This window comes from Melozone crissalis, unplaced genomic scaffold (assembly GCF_028551555.1).
Source record: "Melozone crissalis strain CALT ecotype California unplaced genomic scaffold, PUWL_Pcris_2 ptg000018l_1, whole genome shotgun sequence".
Lineage (NCBI taxonomy): Eukaryota > Metazoa > Chordata > Aves > Passeriformes > Passerellidae > Melozone > Melozone crissalis.
This window is the reverse complement of record NW_026535796.1, coordinates 29843665-29868740: the sequence shown is the minus strand read 5'-3', so window position 1 is coordinate 29868740 and position 25076 is coordinate 29843665. Positions and strand designations below refer to the sequence as shown.

At 40.6% G+C, this 25076-nt stretch overlaps 1 protein-coding gene across 3 annotated transcripts; it reads right to left on the bottom strand.

Moving 5' to 3' along the window:
- Positions 1-3989: 3989 nt before the first annotated feature.
- On the bottom strand, positions 3990-24287 carry COCH (cochlin). 3 transcript variants are annotated; one of them, XM_054276187.1, is made up of 11 exons: positions 24209-24287; positions 24087-24131; positions 18440-18596; positions 13635-13768; positions 12397-12462; positions 11494-11538; positions 11259-11406; positions 10199-10302; positions 8618-8844; positions 6447-6963; positions 3990-5747 (listed from the first exon to the last, which is right to left on the bottom strand). In XM_054276187.1, the coding sequence occupies exons 1-11, from the start codon at positions 24231-24233 to the stop codon at positions 5572-5574; spliced, it is 1644 nt and encodes a 547-aa protein (XP_054132162.1). In that variant the 5' UTR covers positions 24234-24287; the 3' UTR covers positions 3990-5571. The 3 variants fall into 3 exon arrangements, with proteins under 3 accessions (XP_054132162.1, XP_054132165.1, XP_054132163.1); XM_054276190.1 differs by lacking the exons at positions 24087-24131; positions 24209-24287 and adding an exon at positions 20870-21425; XM_054276188.1 differs by lacking the exons at positions 24087-24131; positions 24209-24287 and adding an exon at positions 19772-20853.
- Between the last annotated feature and the right edge of the window lie 789 nt (positions 24288-25076).

Below are 25076 nucleotides of genomic sequence, written 5' to 3'. Positions count from 1 at the left end.
CCTGAATTACTGGTGTGACTCTCTTGCCTGAGATAACCCAGGTGACTGACTCTGCTAGTCTTAATAAACAGTTTTCTGTAAAGATTTATCTGACAGCTATACAGAAGAATTTCTTAGCAGCGAGAAATATTTTCCCCAGTTTGACTGACCTAACACCTGACAGTTTCCATGGTACAAATGCATTATATTCTGTCAGAAACCTTTTTTTTGGCAGATATTTGGGTTTAACAGAAGCAACTGATCTTGGTCACTTTCTCCTAATTGTTTGTGTTAGTCTGGTCTCTGTTCTCTTTTGAGCAAATCTGACCATCGGGGAGTAAATTCCTTGTTGATATATTTGCTACCAACGTGCTGTGCCAGACAGGTCTGGGTTTTTTCCTAAACTGGCTCCTAGTCCTCACCAGAATTAGTTCAACAAGTTTGTGTATCTCACCTAATTTAGAGTGTTTAGATGAGAGAAAACTGTTTTTGCATCTGCCTTTTCTGAACAAGTATTCTTAAAATACCCAAGGGTGTCAACGGAATTTCAGAAACTACATAATAGTGAATTTGCTTTTCATTTGAAAAAAGCACTATTTTGATTATATAGTTTGTTTGATTTGGAACTTATCAAAGCTTTCAAAGTGGTGCTAAGTTAGTAATTTTTGTAGTTTTCCCATCTAATTTAAAGTATTTTCCTAAATCTTGCCTTTTTCTCAATCTTTTGACTTTTTGTTGTCTCTAACTTGTATTATTTGGCAGATAATTGTTTATCGTACTTGTAATCTGATCACATCCACCAGGGCAGAAAAATAGTTTTATATCCCTTTGTTTACATTCTGCCATACTCCAATTGCTGTTAAGTAGTAAAGGCCATATCTGACCTCAGCAAAGGTTGGAAAAGTTTAGTTAACATTTGCTAGCAAAAACAGCAGTGCAGGGTTCCCATGCTGGCGCCTCAGGAACCGGTCCAGTGTGAAGTTCAGCTGTAGGTTCAGTTCTAGCCTGGGGCTGAAGGTCTGTTTGGGCTCCCAGGAGCTGCTTGGCAGCGGGGAGTGATGCTGCCTGCTCCTCCTGCCTGTGGCAAACCCTAACCCTGCCCTTCACAGGCAGCTGCTCTGGGCGTGGAATGCAGAGACAAATAGGACACAATATTTTCTTGTGTATAGATGCAGGTGAATGTAAACAAATCTGTGAGTGATAAAACAATAAATACACTTAATTTCGTGAAAGCAGCTTATGATCAAGGACACTTCACTAACTAGATTTGATTGTTTGAAAGGAAAGGAAATTTTGATCCTAATGAGATTAAATTTAAAATGGTCATTTGTTTCAAAGCAGAGATTAAATCCTGGGATTTAATCATAGGCAGCAAATTTTCAGAACCTATTCTTCATTCAGCTAAAGCTAGAGGCAAAATTTTTGAGGCCAATGAGGGCAGAAGAATGCCCGCTCCAGTTAGTAGACTTATATGACAGACAAGTGGCTCATACTTCAGTTCTAAACTGTTTGCTGGAAGTTTCCATGTGGTTTGTGTCTCTGTTTGGATGACAGGTGGTCACAAGATAGTCAGCCACGTTCTGCTTCCACTTCCCAAAAATACCACTTTTGTTTACTGTCCTAGGGCCAAACCAGAACCATTGATTTTATTAGGCTGTGGATTTAAGTCCCAGTTTCCAGGCAGTTTACTTAAGAATAAAGTTGATTGCCTTTGACAGTGCTCAGGCCTTCTGTGACACTTGCATGGAACAGAGAAGTTTTCTGTCATTTTTGTGGCTTTGATACTTTCTGGAGCTGACTTACTCTTCAAGCTAATGAAAGGAAGGAAACTCTTGACAAAATTGGTGGAGCTATGTAGTGATATTGAGAATTTCCCCATAAGGAAAAAGCAAGGCATAAGCAGTTGTCCCTGCTTTTCTTCAGAACAGGGAAGGTAAAAATTCTGTATTTTATGGGGCCATGCCTGATAGAAGGGAAAGCTCACGTGACAACACTAATATGAAAGGCAAATGGAAGTAATTAAAATATTTATCGGAGAATCTACTGTTCTGATGAGACTATACCAATGTGCCAAAAAATCCAACCCTGTTCTTTCTCTCTTCCCGCTTCAAAATTGCTTTGTAAGTTGTAGAGAATTGTAATTGTTGACTTTTGATGCAAATGATTTTGGCTCGTTTCTGCATAGCTCTTTATTGGCATTGATTTTAAAAGGCATAGTACTTTTAAAGTGACTATTTTCTCCTAAGAATGTTAGGATGGTCTTTCTTTTGGGTTTTTCTTGTTCCTGGCCAATTCAATATTAATAGTTTTGCAGTGATAATAAAAGTTGGTTGACTTCTGAGACCCATTTTGCATTCTGCTTAAGGATATAAAGTAGAAGGCTTTTACTACAAGTTTGCAGGTCTGGCTGCAGTTTACTGGCCTTCAGTCCTAGACTGTATACCTGCTTTTCTTATGTACTGCACTTGGCAGAGCTAGAAATAGCCATGCTGTCAAGAGATGAATACACATGGTAATTCATGGTAAAGAGAGGACCTAAATGCCTAAGATTTGTGCATGGTGCAAAATTTGAGGTGCAGGAAATTTGTAAACAGAATCAGAGACACTGGCCTGAGTTTCCCTGTAAGACTGAGAAAGACATATTGCCGCTGACAAAGGAAGTCATGCTCCTTTCTGTTGTAAAATAGCCTGTGAGTGGAGAGTTTACCCAGGAAAGATCTTGTGGCAGGGAATGCTTCCAGTGCTCAGGCATGTGTCCAAACTAAAGCAAGGCTATAGGTTGTAGCTCTTCTGGAAGTTATCATGTACAAAAAGGGATTTCACTTTATTTAGGACAGCAATTTAATAAAACTAAGTGGGAAGGATGAGTTTTGAATGGTGTAAACTACCATTTAATGTAAAATTCCAAACACCTGCATGGGAGTTACAGTTAAGTACCTAAATTCCTAACCTTTTCTAAATTAAGGAATCCTGACTTTTTTTTTTTTTTAATATATGTTGATGTGATATGTCATCAGGACTGGGATTGCACATCTGAGGCCCCCTGAATCTGAGTACTGCTTAGGGAAATGCAGCATAGAAAATCACAAAAGTGTTTAAGTTGGAAGGGACCTTTTAAAGATCATATAGTCCAGCCCCTTCACAATGGTTTTCATTAGTCTCACAAGAGAACAGAATTGATCTCCTGCAGGCCAAAATCTTGACTGACAGCCCTAGATCTGCAGCAGTTTTTCCCACTGGAATTTGGATAGCTGATGGTAGCTGCAGCTCTCTTCACATTCTTTGTACTGCTTGGTCCAGCAGCATAGAACTGAATCCTTGTGCATGGCTTCACTTACCTTGTTTAACAAACCAGAGCTTCAGCCCTGCCCTGCCCTCTGCCATGCTTTCTACTTACAGCACAGTCCACATCCTTTCCACCCTGCCTTTGGATCTCACCAGGTCTCAATCCTTTTCTGTATCCCACCAATGTTTTTCCCAGATCGAAACTGCTCACAAATGCTTGCTGGCACATAAACATTGTATCTTTAAAAAGTATTTTCTATACTCCCTATCAGAGTGTAATAAGAGTGTATGAAGGGTGCAAGTAACATGGCATCACCACTCCTGAGAAATGGAAATATGTGAAGACTTAGCTCTGCAGTTTTCAGTGTCCCAGAGATGCAAACCTGCTTTTTGTCTGATGAATGATGTGAGTTAAAGCTGCCTATTTCTTTGCAACAGCAAAAGCAAAGTAGGAGAGAAAATGTGATTCTATCAGCCAGCGCACTTCAGATGATTTAACATCACACCTAATGTGAGCAAAACTAAAACTTCAATATTGATTCATTCAAATGAAAATATTTGTAAAAATAATACCCTTATTATTTGAAAATTATTTGGAATTGAAGATCATCCAGTTAGGAAGTACCACATAGAACTTACTCAAGCTAAACTATATGAGGTTCATCATAAAAAGACTTCTGTGTTATGAGATATCAAAACAGACAGCAGCACTCCCAGTTTTCTTGCAATATATATTTCTATAAAAAGTTTATAAACTAAATTAATTGAATTTTTGCACAAAGTTGATATAGCATATGAATTTATACAGCAAAGGCTTAATACTCTTACCTATAAACACATAACAAAATTAGGGATAACAATTGCTAGAAAAATACAAGGAATCTTTGCCATTTAGGTTTAGAGTAATATATAGTCAGTTATAAGTTATTAAAAAGTGCACAGCAAAAGCCCAATGAATACAATCCTTTCTGTGCCACTCCATAACTACTAGAAATTTTACAATCAATAGTGGGGGAGAGGAAAAAAGGGAAACCCCAGACTGATAGGGAAAGTGCTGTTTTGTTTTCTACTATACATTTTATTTGCAAACCCCCTTTATTTATTCAGAATATTTGGAGTATGTTATTCACACCAGGACACTGGAATAACTTGGTGAATATCACATCATTTTAGCCATATATGTGTGCATATAAATATATCAACATTACTAGGTATGTAATCAAATGAAAGCCTTTTTCAAGAAAACTGTTCTTTTATTTTCAGAAAACCTCACACATCTATAAAGGTGTTTTTACTACCATTATGAAGTTGTTATTCTCTGAACTACTCAATCCAGCTTAATGTGTCTGCCTACTCTCTTCTTTTCTGACCATGTAATCTGATATAAATCCATTAGGTTTAAAGGTTTGAGATACCTCTGGACTTGAATTTGAATGTTCTCAGTTCCCACTGTGTGGTCTTATTTAATCTCTTGGCCCAAGATTCCTGTCTCTAACTGTCTGGCCAACAACAACTTTGTCAAATCAAGACAATACAAGGCAGCAGACAGGAAATATCCGGTTGTCAGTTTTATTTGGAATATCACTGTTGACTTCAGTGGTGCAGAAAGCAGCAGTAGTAGCTAATATATTAGGATCCAGATTCTCTACTGTGCCTTAAATGCCTTTAAAATTCTGTGCTAAAAGAACCAACCAAATAGATCCACAGAAATCTGTGGGTAGAAGTTAAATGACTTTTGATATAAAATTTGCCAACCAGATCCAACAAAACCCCAACTAGTGAGAATAGACTCTTTCAGCTACAATCTGCCATATCTTTTCTCAAGCTGCCTGGCAGTAATGGATGTTGCACATCAGGAGCACTGAAAGTACTTTGTGTTATCAGCAGAACTCTTTCCAAAGATACAGAATTGTAAGCTACGGAAAGCTTATAGAAGGTAGTACCTTATATTTAAAGATTTTTTTTAACTCCTAAGAAGGTGTTTAGCAAGTGTCAGGAAAAAATGTCAGAGCTGTATTATTTCCTCTCAGCATCTGCTATTCTTAAGTGCATGATATGCAAAGCTTTGAACTTCAGGATGCTATATGCTTGTCCAAAATATTAACTGTTGGCCAAATCCTGCACTTCAGGATCAAGTACAAGCTCACAGAAATCTTTGACTGATTACAGAAAAAAAAGGTAGCCCTTCTTCTTCCTCTGTATTGTGATAGCATATATAAGAATAAAACATCTGTACTTTAGAGGGACCATTTCATTTCAATTTCATGATTTTTAGTTTCAGATAGTAATAGTGAACTGCATATTTTTTTATTGTTTAGAGTCCAAAAAGTCTTTACAGATGCCTCTAATAATATCAGGAACCATCTGCTCCAATCCTGTGAACTCCCTGGTGAAGAAAGTATGAGATTCTCTTGGTTCAGAAGCCATGTCTTTCAGATCATCCAAAGGTGCCCAGGCAACACCAACAGAGAAGACTGTTATTCCTACAAAAAGGAAATAAAAAAAAAAGAGACCATTTTGCCTGCAGATACAAAAAAACCCCAGCCATTTCTACATTAATAAATCAATGTGGATTTGAAAAGCATGTTTCAACACCTGCAATCTGTCAAAGATAATTAGATTTTGCCACTAAATACCAGGAATTAGGTTTGACTCAGGAAAAATCCTGAAGGAAATATGAGGCGTCATAAGAGCTAATGTCTGAGTTGTTCTTGTAGTAACACATAGGATTGTAGCAGTTACAATGTCAGTCTTGAAACATAAGTAACACTGTGTAAAATGGTTTTGAAAGTAAGTTTGGTTCCTTTGTGTATGCTTAGTGCCTTTATATACTCATAGTTCAAGCAGCACCAGCCCAATGAGCTTTTTGGCCACAACTGCTTATTCCCTTCCTAGATGATGGTGGAGCTACTTGGCTCATTATTCTTACTCTGCTGTTTGGGGAAATGAGACTGGGTATATGTTGATCTTTAAGCTGCCATAAGTGAGTCTAGTCATACCTGGATCTGCATTACTGGTTGCTGGGGTTTTTTTCACCCTAATGGAAAATAGTTCCTAGGGGGAGCATTACATTTTGCTGAATTCCAAGTATGATACTTTGCAAACTTTAAAATCTTAACATTTGCAGCACGGCAGAAATAGGATGGATCAACTTCCACCGCTTTTCAAAACACATACTTTACCTGCTTTTTGAGCAGCTGCAGCAGGTCCTCTAACATCATCATAAGACTGACCATCGGTGAGAACGATGAGGAAATTCTTGTTAGGCCCATCTTTCACTGGCCCAAACACGTTCCTGGTGGTGAAGGAGATGGCATCGCCGGTGGCCGTGCCCCCGCTCATGTAGTGGATGCCGCGGATGGCCGACAGGACCTTGTCCTTGGTGACAAAGTCGGTGAAGCCGAACTCGGTCCTCTGGTCGTAGGTGAACTGCACGGCTGCCACCTTGGAGCCGATGTCAGAGATCTCAAAAGCTTTGGCCACGTTGCTCACGAACTCCAGCACGAGGCGGAAGTTGCTCTCTCCGATGCTGCTGGAGCCGTCTATCAGGAAACCGATGTTGACGGAGTTGTAGCAGGTCTTGCTACACAACATCTGCTCGTGTGAGCACAGCTTTTGGACAAGAGGTTTTACATATTTGGTAGTACCAAACCAGGTGGGCATTTGGTAAGAGAAGAAGCCATTGTTTCGACAGACAGCCTGTTTGAAAACATAAAGGGAATGGGTGAATGCCAACTGAGCAGTTCAATGGATAATACTCAGACACCTATGATTTTTCTTTCAAAAGCAGGTTAGAAATGAAGCCTCGTGGCTGGAGCTTAGGATGGGGTTTTGTGTGCTTGTCTTTAAAGAAATTGAAACAGCTGCACTTGAAGTCAATGTAAGCCATAGAGCAGCTTATTTTATCCAGTAATAAAGCCAACCCTGAAAGTTTTCAAATAATTTACCTTTTTTCACAAGAAGTGCAACAATTGAAAATTGTAATTTTGTTTTGTGTATGTGAATAAAGTAATGACACTAAATAGCCAAAGGATTGAAATGTCTGTATTTTTGCTTATACACTGAAAATTATCCTCTGTGTTTTCCCTTTGAACTTGGTGAGACCTTTGGATTTTTAATCTATAATGTGTCACAAACACAGACAGAGTTGAGCAGAAATACAGCTCCCGATCATTCAGAGGAAAATTTCTTTTCCCCTAGCTTCCATCAGATGCACGTGAAGTACAAGGTAACTGAAAAATGGGTTAAATTCAAAATCAGCTCTCCAAATAATCCAGCTAAGATCAAAATGCAGAAGGAGAGGAGAGGCCTCAGCCACTTAAGGTCATGTCTTTCTGTGTCTGTACAGGGACAGACAGTGATAGTACAAGGCAAAGAGATCTCCTAAAATAGGAGAGATCTAGAGTAGATATTAGGAGGAAATTATTTAGAATAGTGGATGCCTCTTCCCCAGAAGTGTTCAAGGCCAAGCCTGAGCCACCTGGTCTATTGGGTGGTGTCCCTGTCCATAGCAAAGGGGTGGGAAATATATAACCTTTAAGGCCCTTTCCAACCTAAACCACTCTATGGTGCTTCTATGGTGCTTCTGCCTTCAATACCTCTGGGGTCAGCAGATAGATATCTTATCTCTAGAAGAAGTAGAGCTTTATTCTGTTTATGCCATTTCTGCTGAAATTAGACACCTACAACCTCCCTGTGGAAAATTACTGATTTTCTCACTGCAGAGTAAGTAAAGACAGACTGAGCAGAAAGCTCATGTGAGAGTAGTGATTGGTGTTTGAATTCCTGCTCTAACTCAAAAGGAACAAGATCCAAAACTCTGCTTACAAGATCGAAGTCTTGTACACAGGCTTGCTAGGATGTGTTTTTCCATAATTTCTGTCCTCTTGGTAGTGAAAGTAAGCAATTAATTATCCACAGAGCTGGTAAGAAATAAGCACCTCCCTGTCTGCCCTTTTGTGAGAGAGAATGTATCACATCAGTATGTCATTGCTTTGGCACATTCAGCCATACCTGAGATAGGGGAATTTCCTACCCTGAGAGTCTTCATGCAATTACAAATTCCAGGAGCTGCAACTTGGCCAAGCTTCTGAACTGGGAGTACAATGATACACCTTTGTGTGGCCCCTTTAGCAAGGAAAAATCTCCAGTGTTTCTTTAACCTTCCCTCTGCTCATCTTTTAAATCACTTATGAGCAGAGATAATTTAATGAGCTGGTTTGAGAGAATATTTTTATGTCTATACATCTATGTGAGTTATTGTATATACATGTATTAGTTCATTAGAATTTTACTGTAAATTCTCCAGAATTATATTCATGATTGAAAACCAAATAATGACATTCTTTCTTACTTTGTCCACAAAGCCAATGTCTTGTACCATTCCCAGCTCCTCTGTTGTGGGTTTTGCTACAGACACAATGAACACATTGACTCCAAATTCTCTGGCCACTATGCCAGCTTCTTCTAGATCATCTGAGGGCCAGCCATCCAGGAACACTACAATGATCTTGGGAATTCCCTTCCGTGCTCCATTTTCCAAAGAGAAGAATTTCTGAGCTGTGTACTTCAAAGCTTTGCCTTGGTTTGAACAGGAAAAGAACAAGAAGAAATAATGCATACAGTGATGGTACATTCTGGGATCAGCTTTCCATCTGAAATTGTGCAGGATTTATGTCATAACTACAGGACTAAGCCAGTGTAGCATTGAATGGGTGCCCCAGGAAATTTGATAATAATGAAGTTTGGGCAACCTCCAAGTTAAAAACTAATGACATCAAATCAACACCCCTCCCCTCACCAAAAAACCCCACAGATAAAGCTGAGGTGGAATTCCCTGAGATTTTTTTTTGCTCATGGGTCTAGTTTCCTACTAGGAAGTAGGTATATTAGTAACTGCCAAATGGATTGGAAGGAAGAAAGTACCTAACTTTAGCTTGTGAAATGCAACATAATTAGATGCTTAGTTTCAATATCTGGCTGGTTTTGTCTGTGATAATTATTTTTTTTTTCAGATTAGCCGGTAGGGACTGAGTTTTGGATTTGTGTGGGAAACTGTGTTGACAGTAGGGGGATGTTTTGTTATTGGTGACAGCTCTTGCACAGTGCCAAGGCCTTTCCTGCCTCCTGTGCCACCCTGCCAGTGAGAAGGCTGGGGGTGCAGAGGCAGGAGAGCTGGCCCCAGGCTGGCCACAGGGATATTCCACACCATGTATGTCATGGGCAGCATGTGAAGGTGTGGGAAGGAGAACAAAGGAGAGGGGACATTTGGGGTGTTGGCATGAGCTGCTAGGTGAGCTGGAGCCCTGCTTTCCTGGGGATGGCTGAACACCTACCTACCCATGGGACATGGTGAATTATTTCCTTGCTTTGCTGTGCTTATGTGAGTGGCTTTTGGTTTCCCTAATAAATTGTCTATCAATCTCCAAATTTTCTCATTTTCTTCTTCCCAATTCTCCCCCCATCCCACTGGGGCAAAGTGAGCCAGCAGCTGCATGGGGCTTGGTTGCTGGCTGGGGCTAAACCATGATGTCTTCTCACCACCACTCACTCCTTACTCCTACTCTAACTCTTTAATCAGCCACCCAACAAGAAAGAAACACTAAGCCTTTTATGAATTTGTCCCAAGATATCATTCTGTTACTAGTGAAAAGTCAATTACTGTTAAAATGCAGGAAGATTTATACAAGTATAAACACTTGTACTCTAATTAAATGTGTAATAAGCATGCCTAACTTCTAGAAATTAAATGTGAGATGTGAAAATGTTCTAGTGGAACATCACTGAACCTGATTAAGGTAAGTGTGGCATCTAAAACACTTCTTGACCTATGTGAATTATAGGAACTTCAACATTTACACACACATACATATACATATATATAAAAAAAACACATAAAGAAGTAATTTCTGTTTTAGGGGGAATATGAGCTCACCTGTATTGGAATTGCCTCCTCTGAAGCCTAATTCTTTTATTGCAAACAAAACTTCTTTTGTAGCAGTAAAGTTTTTCAGATAGAATTCAATTTTTGGATGTTCACTGTGGAAAAACAAAACAGAGTAATAAGGTTCACTTTTCATACTGGCATTAGCAAGCTAAAACACACTTGGAATAGTTTTGCTCATGATAATATATATTCTTCTCTGGATTTCAATAATAAAATGTAAGTGTGCTTCTTGCTTAGTAAGTCTTGCAATCCTTAGGAAGAGGAATTATCTGCCTGAATGGATAAATTAAGGACAGCCTGATTCTCAAGCTTATCAAACGGATGATAGCATTAGGTTGAAAATACATAAAGAAAAAAATTGAACATGCCAGACATTAAACTAAAGGAATCTGTGTAACTTAAGATTGGCAGGTTTTCTACTATTTGTATGACAAATACCTTCCTTATAAAAAATTCCTGCAAAGTGCAGTTTGAGTGTTTTGATTTGAGAAGTTCAAGATATGCTAGCTACTGACAAAGAGATTAAAGACTTTAAGTATTCTGTCTCTGGATTTCATTTTTAATTTACAGTAGAAAGCAAAAACAAGTGACCAGTTACAAACTGAAAAATATCAGCTGTAATATTTTATCAGTTAAAGAGAAAATATTTATTAAATATTAAGATATAGATCAGGTTTTTATTTTGTACATGCACATAGCCATTAGGGACTATTCTCTCTACAGTATTTAGAAACTGGCATCTCTCCTTTTCAGGCTGTTTCCTGCTGTTCTACCAAGATGAGATGCAAAGCTACAGCAGAGGAGCTGTGAATCATCCAGATTCTCTCTAGTCAAATATGAGAGACAGAAAATGTTCAAATTTGTCATGTCCTGTCACATGCACATCTCATTATAGCACAGAGCAAACAGTGCTATGCCTCAAGAGATTTTTTCCCTTGTCATTCATCAGCCATTATTGAGTGATTTTGTTCTGCAAAAGGAGAAGTGACATCTTAATTGTTTTCTCTTATCAATTACTCCATTATATTTTGTGCAGATCTGTTCTTACCTGGCCTGTACGACCCCAACATGAGGCCCTTCTGTTCCAATCCCCAACATTACAGCTACTTTTCCAACAAAGTTTTTCTGCAAGTTAAACCTACGTTGGCCAATGTTGTAGCTTCCATCAATGAGAAAGGCAATATCAGCTTTACAGTCTGTGAACGTCCAAAATAATTATACTTGTTAACATCAAATAAATGTTAGGATTCTGCTTTGCAAAAATTAAATCTGTGTGTTCTTACCTTTGTTTCCAGCCTTTTTATCAAGAGTCTTCTTAGGTCTTTTACCTTCAGTGAAAAAAACGAGCATGGATCATTTAAGAACAAGATGAATGGACTGAGGTAAACCAGAAAGAGCTCTGAGTAAAGAAATTACTGTGCAATCTATCTGCAGTAGGAATTGTCAACCATTTTAATAATTAAAATTGGGCTACTACTGCTTTGCTCCTTGGAGAATATTCTTTTTCAAATTAAACAGCTTAACCTTCCTTTCTACATGTCTGACTGATTACTGAGTTGTACAAAGCCAGGTTTTGTACAAAGCCAGATTTCTGTACCTCACCTTCCCAAGTGCTACTGTTACTCAGTTAGCAACCCAGCTGTACAATGGAATTTTAATGTTTTGGAAGCAAACCGTGGTTTAAACTGTAAACTAGGTGGTCTATTCACAAACAGCATCAAAGTCCAGTATTTATACAGCACTAACTTTCATAAAAAGGGTTTAATGCAGCATTTTCTGTGGTGAAAAACAACTAAATTTCTGCTATGCATGTCCTGACAGCACTCAGCTGTTCAGCAGTTCTGTAAGAAGGAATGCATTAATTCTGTCTTCTCCATGGCTTAAAAAGAATGAACATCACATGAGCTCATGAACTCTTACCTTCCTCTGTGTTATCTCTATTAGTTTTCAAAAACCATTCAATTTTTTCTTAATTTGCATGAACATTAGCGAGATCAGAATCAATCTCCAAGATTACATACAATTCCTATTTTTTTTTCTGGTGAAAGAGACACTGCAAAACCAGACACTGCAGCTGTTTCCTTCTTCAAAAACAAATGGGTGTCAGCACATTCTCCTGGCCAGGTCCTGCCCAGTGCAGTGCCTCCCTCTGGGGGATGCTCTCCCCTTGCTGCGGGATCACGCACCTGTGGAAGGACGCGCTGTGGACACCGATCGTCCCACGGCTTCCAGGGCTGTGCTCGGGGTACCTGCTGAAATGAGAGCACTTTTACTGCATTTCAGTGCACTCAGATGAAGTTACAAGTGCTTGAAGAATTACTGTACTTGCAATAACCTTTCTTTGCCGTCTGCCATTAGCTACTCCGTGAGTAGGACACGAGCCTAGACAAACCTTTGGTGTAATCCAGTCCTTGTTTTACAGGTAATTAATTTCTGCATTTGAAACAGCAGCTGATGAGTAACTACAGCATAAATACCTGATGAGAGGTTTTGAGCTGTAGTAGCCATTATTTCCAACAGATAAAGAGAGGACTTGATCTGGAGAACTGGATTTCACCTTCACCCTCACCAAAAGCACCTCTAATTTTAAGTGCTTAGCTAGCAACTTGCAGTGAGCACAAGGAATGGAAGTATCTTAGAGATAGTAGGCTGAATTTTAGCTGTGTAAATATAAGAACACATTACAGAGATCTGCTTCACAATTTTTCTATACTAGCAAACACCCACTTCAATATTTTTGAAACCACAACAACGCACACAACCAATATGTTCCTGCATATGATTTTATGAGGGTGGTTTAGCTTCACCTGAGTGGCAAGGCATGGCAACTGGCTTGCAATTAGGCAATTAATAATTAACAACTACCTCAACAATGGGGACAGAAACTTCTGGACTAAACCATTACATTGCACTGTAGCTTAATGACCACATCACATGTTAAGTTGATGTTATTACTATTTTTGGAGGGTCAGTTTTCTCTTTGCATGGAATGTTGCACAAGGTATTTGAAGGGCCTGACAAAGTGCTGCTCCCTGCACAAATGCAGGCAGAGGGAGAGAAGGGATAAAGCTGAATGGCTGGAAGTGGCAGGAGGACTGGACTGCAGTGGCAGGATCAAAGCACTGACTTTGATCGGCTTAAACTGTAACGGAACTGTCCACTGCCTGTTATCATGTCATTATATTCCAAATAACTGACCCATCTTTGTATCAGCTTCTGTTACAGACTAGCTACTCTAGCTGGAATAGTTTGTCTTCAGGTAATTGAGGAAAAAGTTAAAATAATGAATTAAAAGTGAAACCTTCTGTTGCTAAACAATCACTCTCTTAATGCATACAGAAGCACTGAGGAAGTGTCCCATGGCTCTGCCAGAGCTTCAAATATAGTTTGCAAAACAGTAAAACAGTAAGTGTGATCCACCTACCAGTCACTGAGAAAGATGAAGCCCATCTAGAGAGCACCTGAGACTGGATGCCATTGGCATTTACAGCAGGGTAGTTTTCCTGTCCTGGGAGAGTCTGCACCCTTACAGCTCCTCCTGTGTTGGTAATCACCCCACTAAGGTCGAAAAAGAGTTGGTATAAATCAGACATTTTAGTCACAAGAAAATGCAATACAGGTAACGCCATCATTAGAATTTTTGTCACCAGCCTTCTCAATCAGCTCTAATAGAGGCAGGCAGTTGTGTTCAGGCTAGAACAATCTTGCCTGAACACTCTATAGAATAGTTTCCTCTAAAAGTCTTTAGGAGAAACTATTCTATAGGGTACCACACAGATTTATTTTAAAAAGTCAGGAAAGCCTAAAATTCTGGCACTTTAATGCAGAACAGTGATGCTTCAGGCCATATCAATTCCTAAGTGACAATAAGAAGATCAGAACTGTCAGATCTCTTATTATTTTTAGAGGTCAAAAGTCAAAGTTGTACTTCTAAGAGGGAGCAAAACTTGATGCCTTGTAGTGTGTGGGCAGGTATAGCTCTGTGGGAGACAAGCAATCATTTCATGACTATTTAAACACAGCAATGTGTGCCTTGGTGTTTGCTTTTTGGTTCTGTTTGGCTTCCTGCTTGAAAAAACAACCTGATTTAACATATTGTGAAAGTAGAATAATCAAGACCAGAGTTTAGAAAGCTTTACATATATTTCTGATAATATGAGATCTGGATATCTATGGTAAAGGCAACTTCCACATGAAATTCTATTTGGAACAGTGTTAAAAGACATTCATTCTTCATGGATGTGACTTGCATTTCTAAATTGAACTATGATTTATACATTTATACATGTGTCTGACTTGCGTGCCATGGCTGCTTTGGTTAAACTGAGCTCAGCAGATTTTCCAGGAGCAGCTTTCACTTCCCTACTTATTATGTTATATGCTACTGCCAGTGCTGCTTAACAGGGGCTTTATGTAAAAGCTGCTAGTCCATTCTCTTGCCAAACTTGTTAATAACAACCTGTAATTTATTCCTAAATCGTGTTTTTCACTCAAAAATGGACACAAACAGAAAAGCAAATACACACAAGGCAGTAATCCTGTACCTCACTGCACAACAGCTTGTGAAGGAAAGTGTACCAGTCAAGAGTAGCAGAAAGATCTTATAAAATACAGGACTAAAACACACTTAAAAATCAGCTAAAACACACTTAAAAATCTGAACTGAATTGAGATAAAAACTTTGCAGTTAATGTGTGATTTAAGATCCCCATGCAAGAAGCATTTCTTTGCACTATTGGAGAAAGAGATATGGGGTGTTGCTGAGTTTTGAATTAATTTTTCAAGGACTCTACACATCAAAACTGATGCCTAGACCACAAAGAGTCTTCTGGCCATGGGAGGTGATCCTTATAGATGTAACTGCAGACAGTTTATCCTCAGGGACTTTAGGCAAATGACTGAATTGCCTGAATTCCCATCTTTCCTTCCTACTATCACCATCTGCAAACTCCTTCCAAATAATCAGCCTTTCTCCATTACCCCAAGAATTATCCTCCTCATCTCCAAACTGGTGTTCTGCTGCTGCCTGATTGCCATCAATCACTGATTTGGAGCCACTCAGGATTTCATGCCAGCATCCTCTGGACCCCTAAGCTGTGTTCCTTCTTTCTTTCTTTCCTTTCTTTCTCTGCACTCCTATTGCTTTTGGCAGGAAAGAAGTTCAGCAGCAGAAGCAGGCACAATACCAAAATTTCCTGGGACCTACAGCAGCTCAGAAATCCCTGTGACCAGATAACATTTTTGTCAATATTCTTGTAGCAAACACTGGGGCAGCTCAGTGCCACTTGTCTTTATGGGCACTTTGTGGCCAGCTGGGTAATACCATGATATGCTTTTGTTAGACTGGAGTTCTGGGACCCCAGTGCTTAATGAGGACTGGTTTCACCCTTTGAAGTTAGGAAGGTTATAAAAAAATTTACATGCCTATTGAACATCTAAATGCTACCACATTGGGCTAGGTCTCCATTTAGTGGAATTGGCACTGGAGCAGAACTGCACAAGCTGAGAACCTAGTCCTTCATTTGACCTTCTGATTATTAATCCAATTAATCACTCAGTGGTAGATTTAACTCAGTTCTTCATGCCTACATAGAGTCAGCCTGGTAGGAGGTTCTCTATTCTTCCCTCAACAAATAAATCTTTTATCCTTCTGCCCAGAAAAAGAATAATATTAAATAAATATTTTGTTTCCTGAGAGTAATTACACACAAAATGAGAGAAAAAGCCAAATATAACAAGCTAAAACAGGCAGAAAGATTATTCATCTGTAGTACACAGAATTATTTGTAGCTGAATTCTGCTAAATTATTTTCATGTATTACATAGCATTTTCTTGCATTAATAACTGCCTCAAAGTAATGGAACTACTCACAGGACTAAGCACTATTTGATTTATATAAAATTAAGGAATCCAGCCTCAATGTAGACCAAGGATGCAAACTGAAGTGTATGTACAAAATTTTCAAAGCACAGACCTACTTACATCACAACAATGGCAAACTCCAATCACCTATTGGGAATGGCTTCTTGAAGTTTCCTTCATGCCAATATGGATTTTAGACATTGCAACACAGGGCAAGAAGGAGCAAGTATCTTCTATGTTTTTGTTGGATTTTGCAGCCTGCACTGAATTTAGCTGAGAACTAAGCAGCTATTGTCTCTTCTCCATGCATCAATCCTTTTTGGCCAGGACTAGTTATGGCTGTTAAGAGTTGCAGTAAAGCCACCAAAACATTCTCATGTAGCAAATTCTGTTCTGACATTGAAAGGCCAGCAGAACTAATAGCCCCCAACTTAAAGGCAGTCTTCAGAAACAGCAGTTCTCCTAAACAGATAATTTTTCACCTTTAGCCTGCTTTTTCAAAACCCCTTACTACAGTCTACCACACTCAAAGACTTGAACTAGATTAATTTAAATCCAATCTAGAAGACAGATTACAAAGGTGAGTATATTTTAATCTCCTTGTCACTATTAGAGCCCTCATTATTCTCACAATGTCTGTGAAGAGAGACTGTTGGATGCAGGATGTACAGAAAGGGTTGCATATTTCACCAGAAGTACAATTTATATTGACTCTTACTATGGAAAAGCATGGATTTTTCTACAGCCTCATGTTCCTGGAGGACAGTAGTACACATGGTTTATAAGGTACAAACTTCAGTGAAGAGCTAAGTGATTTATCATTAAAAGACTACGCAAATCATGAAAGAAATATGCCTCTGCCATTTCCTGTGCCTCCTCCTTTGTAGAAGTATTTCCCAGCTGTGACAGAACTGAGCCCCAGCAGCTTTAGTGGTGGGACTGTGCTAGCAGTCAGTCACTGACAGCCTGGCATGGGGGGTTCCAGAATGCTGCCTGCTTGGACTGTCAGGAACCTCTGTGTCTTTTTAAAACGTTCAAGTCTTTAATCTCTTTAGAACAAGGTCTTGACAGCAAGAGCTTTTTTCTCTTTAAAGACATCTTTGGCAAGAAATAGAATGTTAAAATAAATGGCTACATCACTAAATATAAACATTGTCTCAGGAAAAATAAAAAAGACAATGGAAAGAAATCTCTGTTTTCCTCAGTTCACAAGAAAAACAATTTAAAAAGCAAATCCAAAGTCACTACCTGCATTCAATCTAGACATTCTTCACAAAATTTTTTTATATTCCTCAGCTAGGAAGAGTGAAGAATCGAAGAGTAATTTTTTTAAACCCCCATGAAGACTCTTAAAACACACTAAATGGAGATCTTAATTCTTTTTACAGAAGCATCAGAAGGAAGGCTGTCTAATAATAAAATACACATGGAAACATGTAAACTTAAGAGAAACTCTACAGCTTTAAAAACAAACAGAAACATATCCCCATGATACCTCCCAAGCACCTTCTAAGTCCTTTTATAGTACCTTAGCCCCTAGGTTCTTTTACAGCATTTGAGAAGTTCCAGAGTTTCTACTCAAAACCCCTCCTTAAGTCAATTTTTTCTTTTTAAAAAACAGTTCATTTTAGTTTACCAAGGAGTTTAAATACTGTATAATAAGCCCAAGTTTTGAAAATCTTGTTAAAAGTTATAAAATTTTAATTGACACTTTAAATAAGATTCTAGATAGTAATGACAGCTTCCTAAATATTACTTAAAATGCTTGGCGTGGTTTTTTTTTACAGCATTTAAAGTGTCCAGCAAGGAATGTTAACTCAAAAAGGTTTTATTTTCCTCATTTATCTTCTAGCAATTTAAATTTCTGTAAAATTTTAAGTTTATAGTTGTGGTTGTTTTAACATAAAAATTACTCTGATAGCTTGATGCTAAAAAACTTGCAACCACTTTTCCTCTACTTCTTTTAAACAGTTTGTTTGACACAAGATTTTAAGAAAATCAGAAAATGAATCTGCTTTTATTCTTCAATTAGTTACTGTTTATATTGTATCCTTCCATATCTACTAGTGATACAAGTGATTTTACAGTGAAAGGCCACCTGTGGACAATGCTGGGCCGTGTCAGAGAAAGTTGACAAAGCATTTTGGAGGAACACTCAAGCACAACTCAGATAACTTGCAAGCTGCACAGACATTCTTTTTATTTTTCCTCGTTTTCTCTTCTCCCAGTGACATTCCTATTGAGTTAATAGGACCCAAAGTCCAGAGAGATTTCTGCTATGATGGCACCAAAACGCCAAGACTTGTAAGTGTGGCAGAGACTTTATAAACTCACTTAGCACATGGATTAGCAATGATCTGACTTACCTGTGTATGGCAGCTCCACAGACGCTCGAAAGAGAGGCATAAACTCCATCCCCAAAGACATAGAACTGCCACAGAGGACAGTTTGCTGGGCAAAGGACATCTTCTGTCCCCTTTCTAAGGTCAAGTCCTCTTGTAAAGCATGTGATAGCAGTAGAAGCTAAAGAGAAAAGAAGAACTTTTGACCTGAAAATCTTAAGGGTTTTTTGTTGTTGGGATTTTTTTTTTAATGTCTCTACAGTTTCCAAGTTTAAAGCAATATCTAAACTTGAAACTAACTACAATGTCTATAAAGATGTCTTTGGAGCTTACAAATGTACAGTTATGGCAAGGAAACACACACTTCAAAATTACTTATGGGAAAAAAGTGGCAGGAAAAAAACTCCCATGAACAAACAACATTAAAATAGTATCATTAGGAACATTACACAAGGAAAAGCAATCCATTTCTGTAAATTTGCTGCAGAGACAGAAAGGCAAAGGGAAAACTTTTGAGGGCTGACAGACCACACATACAGGTGGCAATTTCCGAGGAAGAAACTAAATCACTCTGACATCCCCACAGAAAACTCCAGCCATAAGATATCTATGAGTCACTTGGGGAATTCTGAATCTTCTCTCCAGTGGCATTCATGGAGCAAGTTGACAGCAGCATTTCCCTTAGCCTCTTGCAATAAATCCTACTGAGGCCAGTGTTAAAAAAAAAAAAAAAAAGAACACACATCTTGTTTCTCCAGTAATACAGTAACATCTAGAACATTGGTATCAAGTCATTACAGTGAAGTTTACATCATTATCATTGTGCAGAGGACTGTCAGATTCAACAGTGATACAAAAGTTATCTATTCAGCTGAGGCACACGCATTTTTTATGTAGAACTCTGCCTTTTTTCAGAAGTTGCTCTCCAGGTTACCATCATTAAGCTTTCACTGTGCTTGCCTGTGTGCAGTGAAGGTATGCAGACACAGATCAACATCAGTACCCAATTTCACTTGGCAAACTGCTGCTTTTTCTTTTGAAAACATTGAGGTCTTTATCTTGCATACCATCCTTCTACTACACAAGATAGCACAGTCCCTTGCTCTGTTGCACAGCAAATTAGAGATTTGGCTTAGATCATTATCAATTCAGCAGCACAAGGGCAACCCATGCCTGCCTGTTTACTCTGAAGTTCCTAAGGCACCTAGAAGGTGCAAGAACCTTTTCTAAATGCGCCTGGAATACTACCTGGGCACAGATGAAAGCTGGCAGAGGCTGGCCAAGGCACCAGGGCATGCACCACAGCATCATATGCCAAGAACTGTATGTTTCAGGGATCAGTGATCTGTCTCTCACCTACTTTTCTGCCCACTATTTTCATTCTCGTTGACTGAATGTGTTTTTTGACCCCAACATATGCTGCTTATAAATGAACTTGGAGCATATGCTGCTCTTCATCAGGGGATGGAAAAGGTGATACCTTCAGCTAATCTCACTGACTTTAGAGCTGAAAAGCAGAAGAGTTGCAGCCAGAAATGCAAAGTGAAACACGTCTGTTCATTCTGACGGTGTGAATTGACCACACATCATCAGCTATGCATGCAATTTTACTCTTAATTATATACAATAGTCATTAATGCTATGCTCAAACAATCTTAAGCTACCTAATCACATCTTCCTGAAAAATCATTGCTGCTATTTTGTACAAATATGGGACTTGTATATGCTGAATCTGCCTATATAGTTCAGACTAAGAAGAAAAGAAAGCAGTAAGCACATTTTTATTTTTCCTTTCTCAAGATAATAAAAACTGTCTATCTAGCAAGAACTAAAGTGATTCAATCTGATTCTCAAGTATTCTAAGAAATAAAGTTTCTTTTAGGTCTTAGTCTTACCTACTCACATCCTAGCCATGCTTAAATCTTATTTAATTGCTGTAAAGACAAAAGATGGAAAAATCAAGCAGAATTGGTGCTTATACCTACAAGCTCCATGATTTCAAGGTCAAAAATGCAATATTATTGGTATAGATTGGTAAAAAACTCTGATTTGCTTTCCTCTTTGAGTCCCCTAATCCTTTTGTGGAAGTTCTACAAGTGTGTTTGCCAATTAATGGGCACTGAACAAGCTGTGTCCACCAAATGGCACTCAGCAAGACCATCAAAATCAAACAGCAGCTGCAAGGCTGGAAATCCTTGGAGGAGCAATTGCAACAAGCACCACTGGCAATATCTGCTCTCACAGCACTGCTTGTGCCTCTCACCCTGCAACATTTTTCCAGCCCCTACAAGTGCAAGACACCACAGGAAGTTCTAACTCCTGTCGTTTCTAATGTAATGTACTTGACTGAGTTCCCTGGCTGGCTGTGCACACAAGGACAGTAATTAGACGTGTCTAGCTAACAAACCCTGCATTGCTTGGAGATCTGTATTTCCCTCATCACCAGGTACTTACTAATTACTGTCATGTGGCAGGCTTTTGCATAGCACAGAAGATGGGGGAGAAAATAATCTTTCTGTGTTTTCCCTGGCAATCAAAACACAGAAATCCATTGTAGCCCAGCCACAGGATTCTGTACTGGCAGCCCAAAGCTGTCATGATCCTTGTCTCAGGCTTCCCAGGGAAGGGTGCACGTTGCTGCTGTGTGAACTGAAGAGCTGACAGGCTGGAGCTAGGGGATTTAGCAGTTCACACCTCAGCTGGATCAGCACTGAGGTAGAAAGACACACTTTGAGGAAAAGAATGCTCTTAATTAAAAGCAAAAATTTCATTTTAGTATTTTCTGTAGGTAGATTCGGTTTTCTCTAAGCCATAACTCTAAAACAGAGACTACACATTAGAACACATTAGAAGTGTTCGGTGAAATATCAAAATGGAAGCAAATCTTTTTGTTGACTACCAAAATTAAGACTTATGATATCAGCTCTGCAGTGGTTTTTGTTCTTCCCTGTTTGTTAATGCATCATCAGCTATCCAACCCACAAAACTTCAATCATTTTGTTGCAAACATGAAAATGATTAATGAGGTCAGAATACTGGAATATATAAAATTGTTCTTTGGCAGCTTACATACTCATAATTCTCACAAATTTCATATATGATATTACTATCAAAATTTAAGAAGTGCTAGTTTTCGTTAGTCTATCCAAGATACTTCAACATGGCAAAAAATGCCAAAGAGCTGTGTCTATATATAAAGTAACTGAGATAAAACCTGTGTGTTTTAATCACTGTAATTGAAGAATGCAAGAGCAGTAGCAGTGGAAGCATTTCTTTCAATACTTATGTGGTGCAATACTCTAAATCCAAGTATTTTTGCAAGGAATAAACATAAGTTTACAATATACAGGAAAGGATTCAGTTCTAGACTCCAACCATTCTGGACTCTGCTGAAGATGTGAGACCTATGCCCTGTTACATTCAGTTAGGCTTTTAGAACCACAATAAAACAACTATCACCCCATCCTGTCAAGAAACACACCCTTCAAACTTCACAGAAACACACTACATCACAATACCCTACAAAAGCAAGGTACAAAGAAAATAAACTGTGATTCTTCCTGATTTAGGCCATATTTAAGGGTAGGGATGAATGTCTTCCATCATTGTTGATTGTTGACCTAAAAAAAAGAAAAAAATAAGCAAAGACTCACTTATCTCTTAAAACAACCATGTTTTCAATCATTCCATCAATTTCTATCTTTTTGGTGCCTCTTGCCATGTACTCCGATTTCGCCATGAATAACTGCCTCTTATGTCAATCTATAAAAGTTGTGACTTAATTTTCAGCAGGAGCCACTGCTTTAAGTTATTCTAGAGGAATAAAACCCATAGGCAAAATCTGATCTTTTCTGATCTTGAAACTTTCATGCGTTGCTTTGTGAAAAGTTTGTTTATGCAAAGGAAAAAAGGAATCCTATTTACCTTATTACAAATTAAAAATAGGGGTTCCTACATGAAAAATAGCCTTATGAGTTGTAATACAGAGAAGTGCGTCCCTATTATGCTTCCTATTATTTGAGTATTTAGGGTATTTTTTTTCAAAATAGAAAGATTTTAGGTCCTTTTTTACTTTGAGGCATCAAACAAGCCTGTTTTTTCTATCTTATGCAAGGAGTATCAACAGTTGGGAAAAAAAAAGACATACTAGTAAACCTATGTTTCATATTTTGGAAAACATATGCACAGATTGCATACTAACTGATGTAACTCTCTAGTACACATCCTGATCTGGACAAGGGCAATGGGATTTAGAGTAACCTGGTCAGGGCAATAGAATTCATTTCAATCTGAGCCCTCTGCCCTTTTCTCACCCATGTAAGGCCCCTTGCCATCACATGGCAGCATCCACCCACCCACAGAGCCCTGTGTGGGGCAGCCAGAACTGCTGCACTTGGCAGCATCTGTATCCATTCCAGCTGAAGCATAAAGAAAGTTTTGAGATGCTCCAAGATCTTCACAAACACTATGAGCCTAAATACAGTAGATTCTTGAGGCAATTAATGCTCTTTCATTACTTTGTGCAACAGAATTGAGGCACTTTTATGCATGCAAATTTCTAGTTCAATAACCAAATGCTGCTGAATTTAGGCTCAGAATAGCGGTAAGAGGGAATATCTTACAAAAATTGTTCACATTAATGATATTTTAGCTGGTTCCAGATACCTTCAGGTTACAGTGTCTTCTCTGGCCCTGAATGAAGCATCCCAGAAAATATTCATTTGTTTCCTGCCAGACTGTCAGCACTTCATGCATAATGCACCTGCAAAGTAAAAAAGGGAAAGGAACTGGGGGGTTAGAGTAGGTTTTCCATTGCTGTGCATTTTCCCCCCTTTTATAGCCATAGCAATTCTGTAACAGATAGCTTTTATCAGTTTAGCACAAAAGAATTTTCCAAATCTTTGATTCACCACAAAATGAGCAGCAAATCCTGATTCCTAATAACTGTGAAATTGTTAACAGCCATTCAGAAAAGCTTGGGGTCACTCACCTCCTGCAGGCCAGGCCTGCCTCTGGAAACATGTTCTTCTGGAGGCTCCTGTCCTCCTTTGGTGGAAGGTTCCACTGAAAGGGGCAGACAAACTGCTCGCGTCCTTCTGTCACACATTTCTCCAACTGCTTCCCGCGGCTCCTGGTTCCCATGGAATTATTCTGGTTCTGGGAGAGCCTGCTCTCCAGCAGCAAGGATGCAGTCCAACACAGGATGCACAACAGGCAGTCCCTGCCATAGCCTGCTAGGCATCCTAAGCGTGTTCCTTCCAGGTTGAAATAACGGCAGGGCAACTTTAAAATGTTTTTAATCGACTCCATGGTCTAAAATATGCCAGAAATCCTCAAATTGCCAAGCACCGTACGAGTGCCTTTATAACACACGCAAACACACTCCCCCTCACTCTTGCCACCGGCACTCCCCTCGATGGGACACTTGTCGCCACGGCGCTGCTTCAGCCCGTGCCAGGGAGGAGTTTTCCCCCCGTCTGGAAGCGTTCCCAGACACGCTCCGTGCCCCTCTGCAGGTTCCCACCGGCCGCTCCGCAAACCCTTCCCGGCCCGGGCTGGGCTCCCGCGCATCGCGGCCAGAGCGCCGGGACAGGGCCGGGCCGGGCCGGGCACGGACGCTCCGAGGGGGAGATTCCCGCGGGATGCGGCGAGGGAACAGCGGCCAACTCACCCGAGCCGTCGCTGCCGCGCACCGCGCCGGAGAGCAGGAAGGCGCCTGCGAACAGACAGGGAGAGGGTCGGGGGCTGCTCCGCGCCCGCCCCGCCGGCCCCGCCGCCGCCCGCCGTACCCACCGAGGAGCAGGGCCGAGAGCCACATGGCGGAGCCGGGCCGAGCCCGCACCGGGGGCAGCGCAAAGCTGAGCCCAGGAGAGCGGCGGAGAGCGGCGTGCCGGCCGGGTCACTGCGCCGTGCCGTGCCGTGCCGTGCCGTGCCCGCACCTCCGCCGAGCCGAACAGCCCTGACAGCCGCCGCTCCCGCTTTAAACCTCGGGCGGGCAGGAGCGCGGGGCGGGCGGAGGGAAGGAGGGCCGGGGCTGGGCAGCTTCGCCGCAGCGGGGCCCGCAGGTGCTGCCGGCCCTCCCCCGCCGCGCCCCCCGCGGCTCTTCCGCTGGGAGCGGCGGGGCGAGGCAGCCGGCTGCGGCAGTGCGCCTCCCCGCTCGCTGACTCGCCCGCTCCGGACCGTGTGAGGATGCTCCCGTGCCCGGGGAAGCGCCTTTGCGGTTTGCATTCCCGCCCCTGCCCGCGCACGCCTGGATATCCCCCGCACCCGCGGGGCTCCAGCACCTGATGGCAGGTGTCTGTACTCCAGATGCCTCGGGAAATGCGGGCGGGGTGTTAGCGACTTCGCCGCAGCCTCTGCCCCTCGCTCGAAGCTGAGGTAGGGTCGGAGCTGTCCTGAGCGCTGCGAGGTGCCGAGAGGTGCCGGGCCCGTCCCGCCCGCCCCGGGCCCGCGGCCGCTTCGTGCGAGGGCCGCACCCGGTGCCGCCGGGCGCTGCCCGGGAAGAAGCGGCGCGTTTGAACCTGAGCGATCATTCGGAGAGATGGAAATGCCCGAACCGGCGTTCCGGGTATCCCGTTTGGTACAAAGGGTTAGCGCAAATGCTGCAGGTGCCTGCCTTTCATTTAAGTAAAACTTAAATTAAATTAAAGGAGGAAAAAAA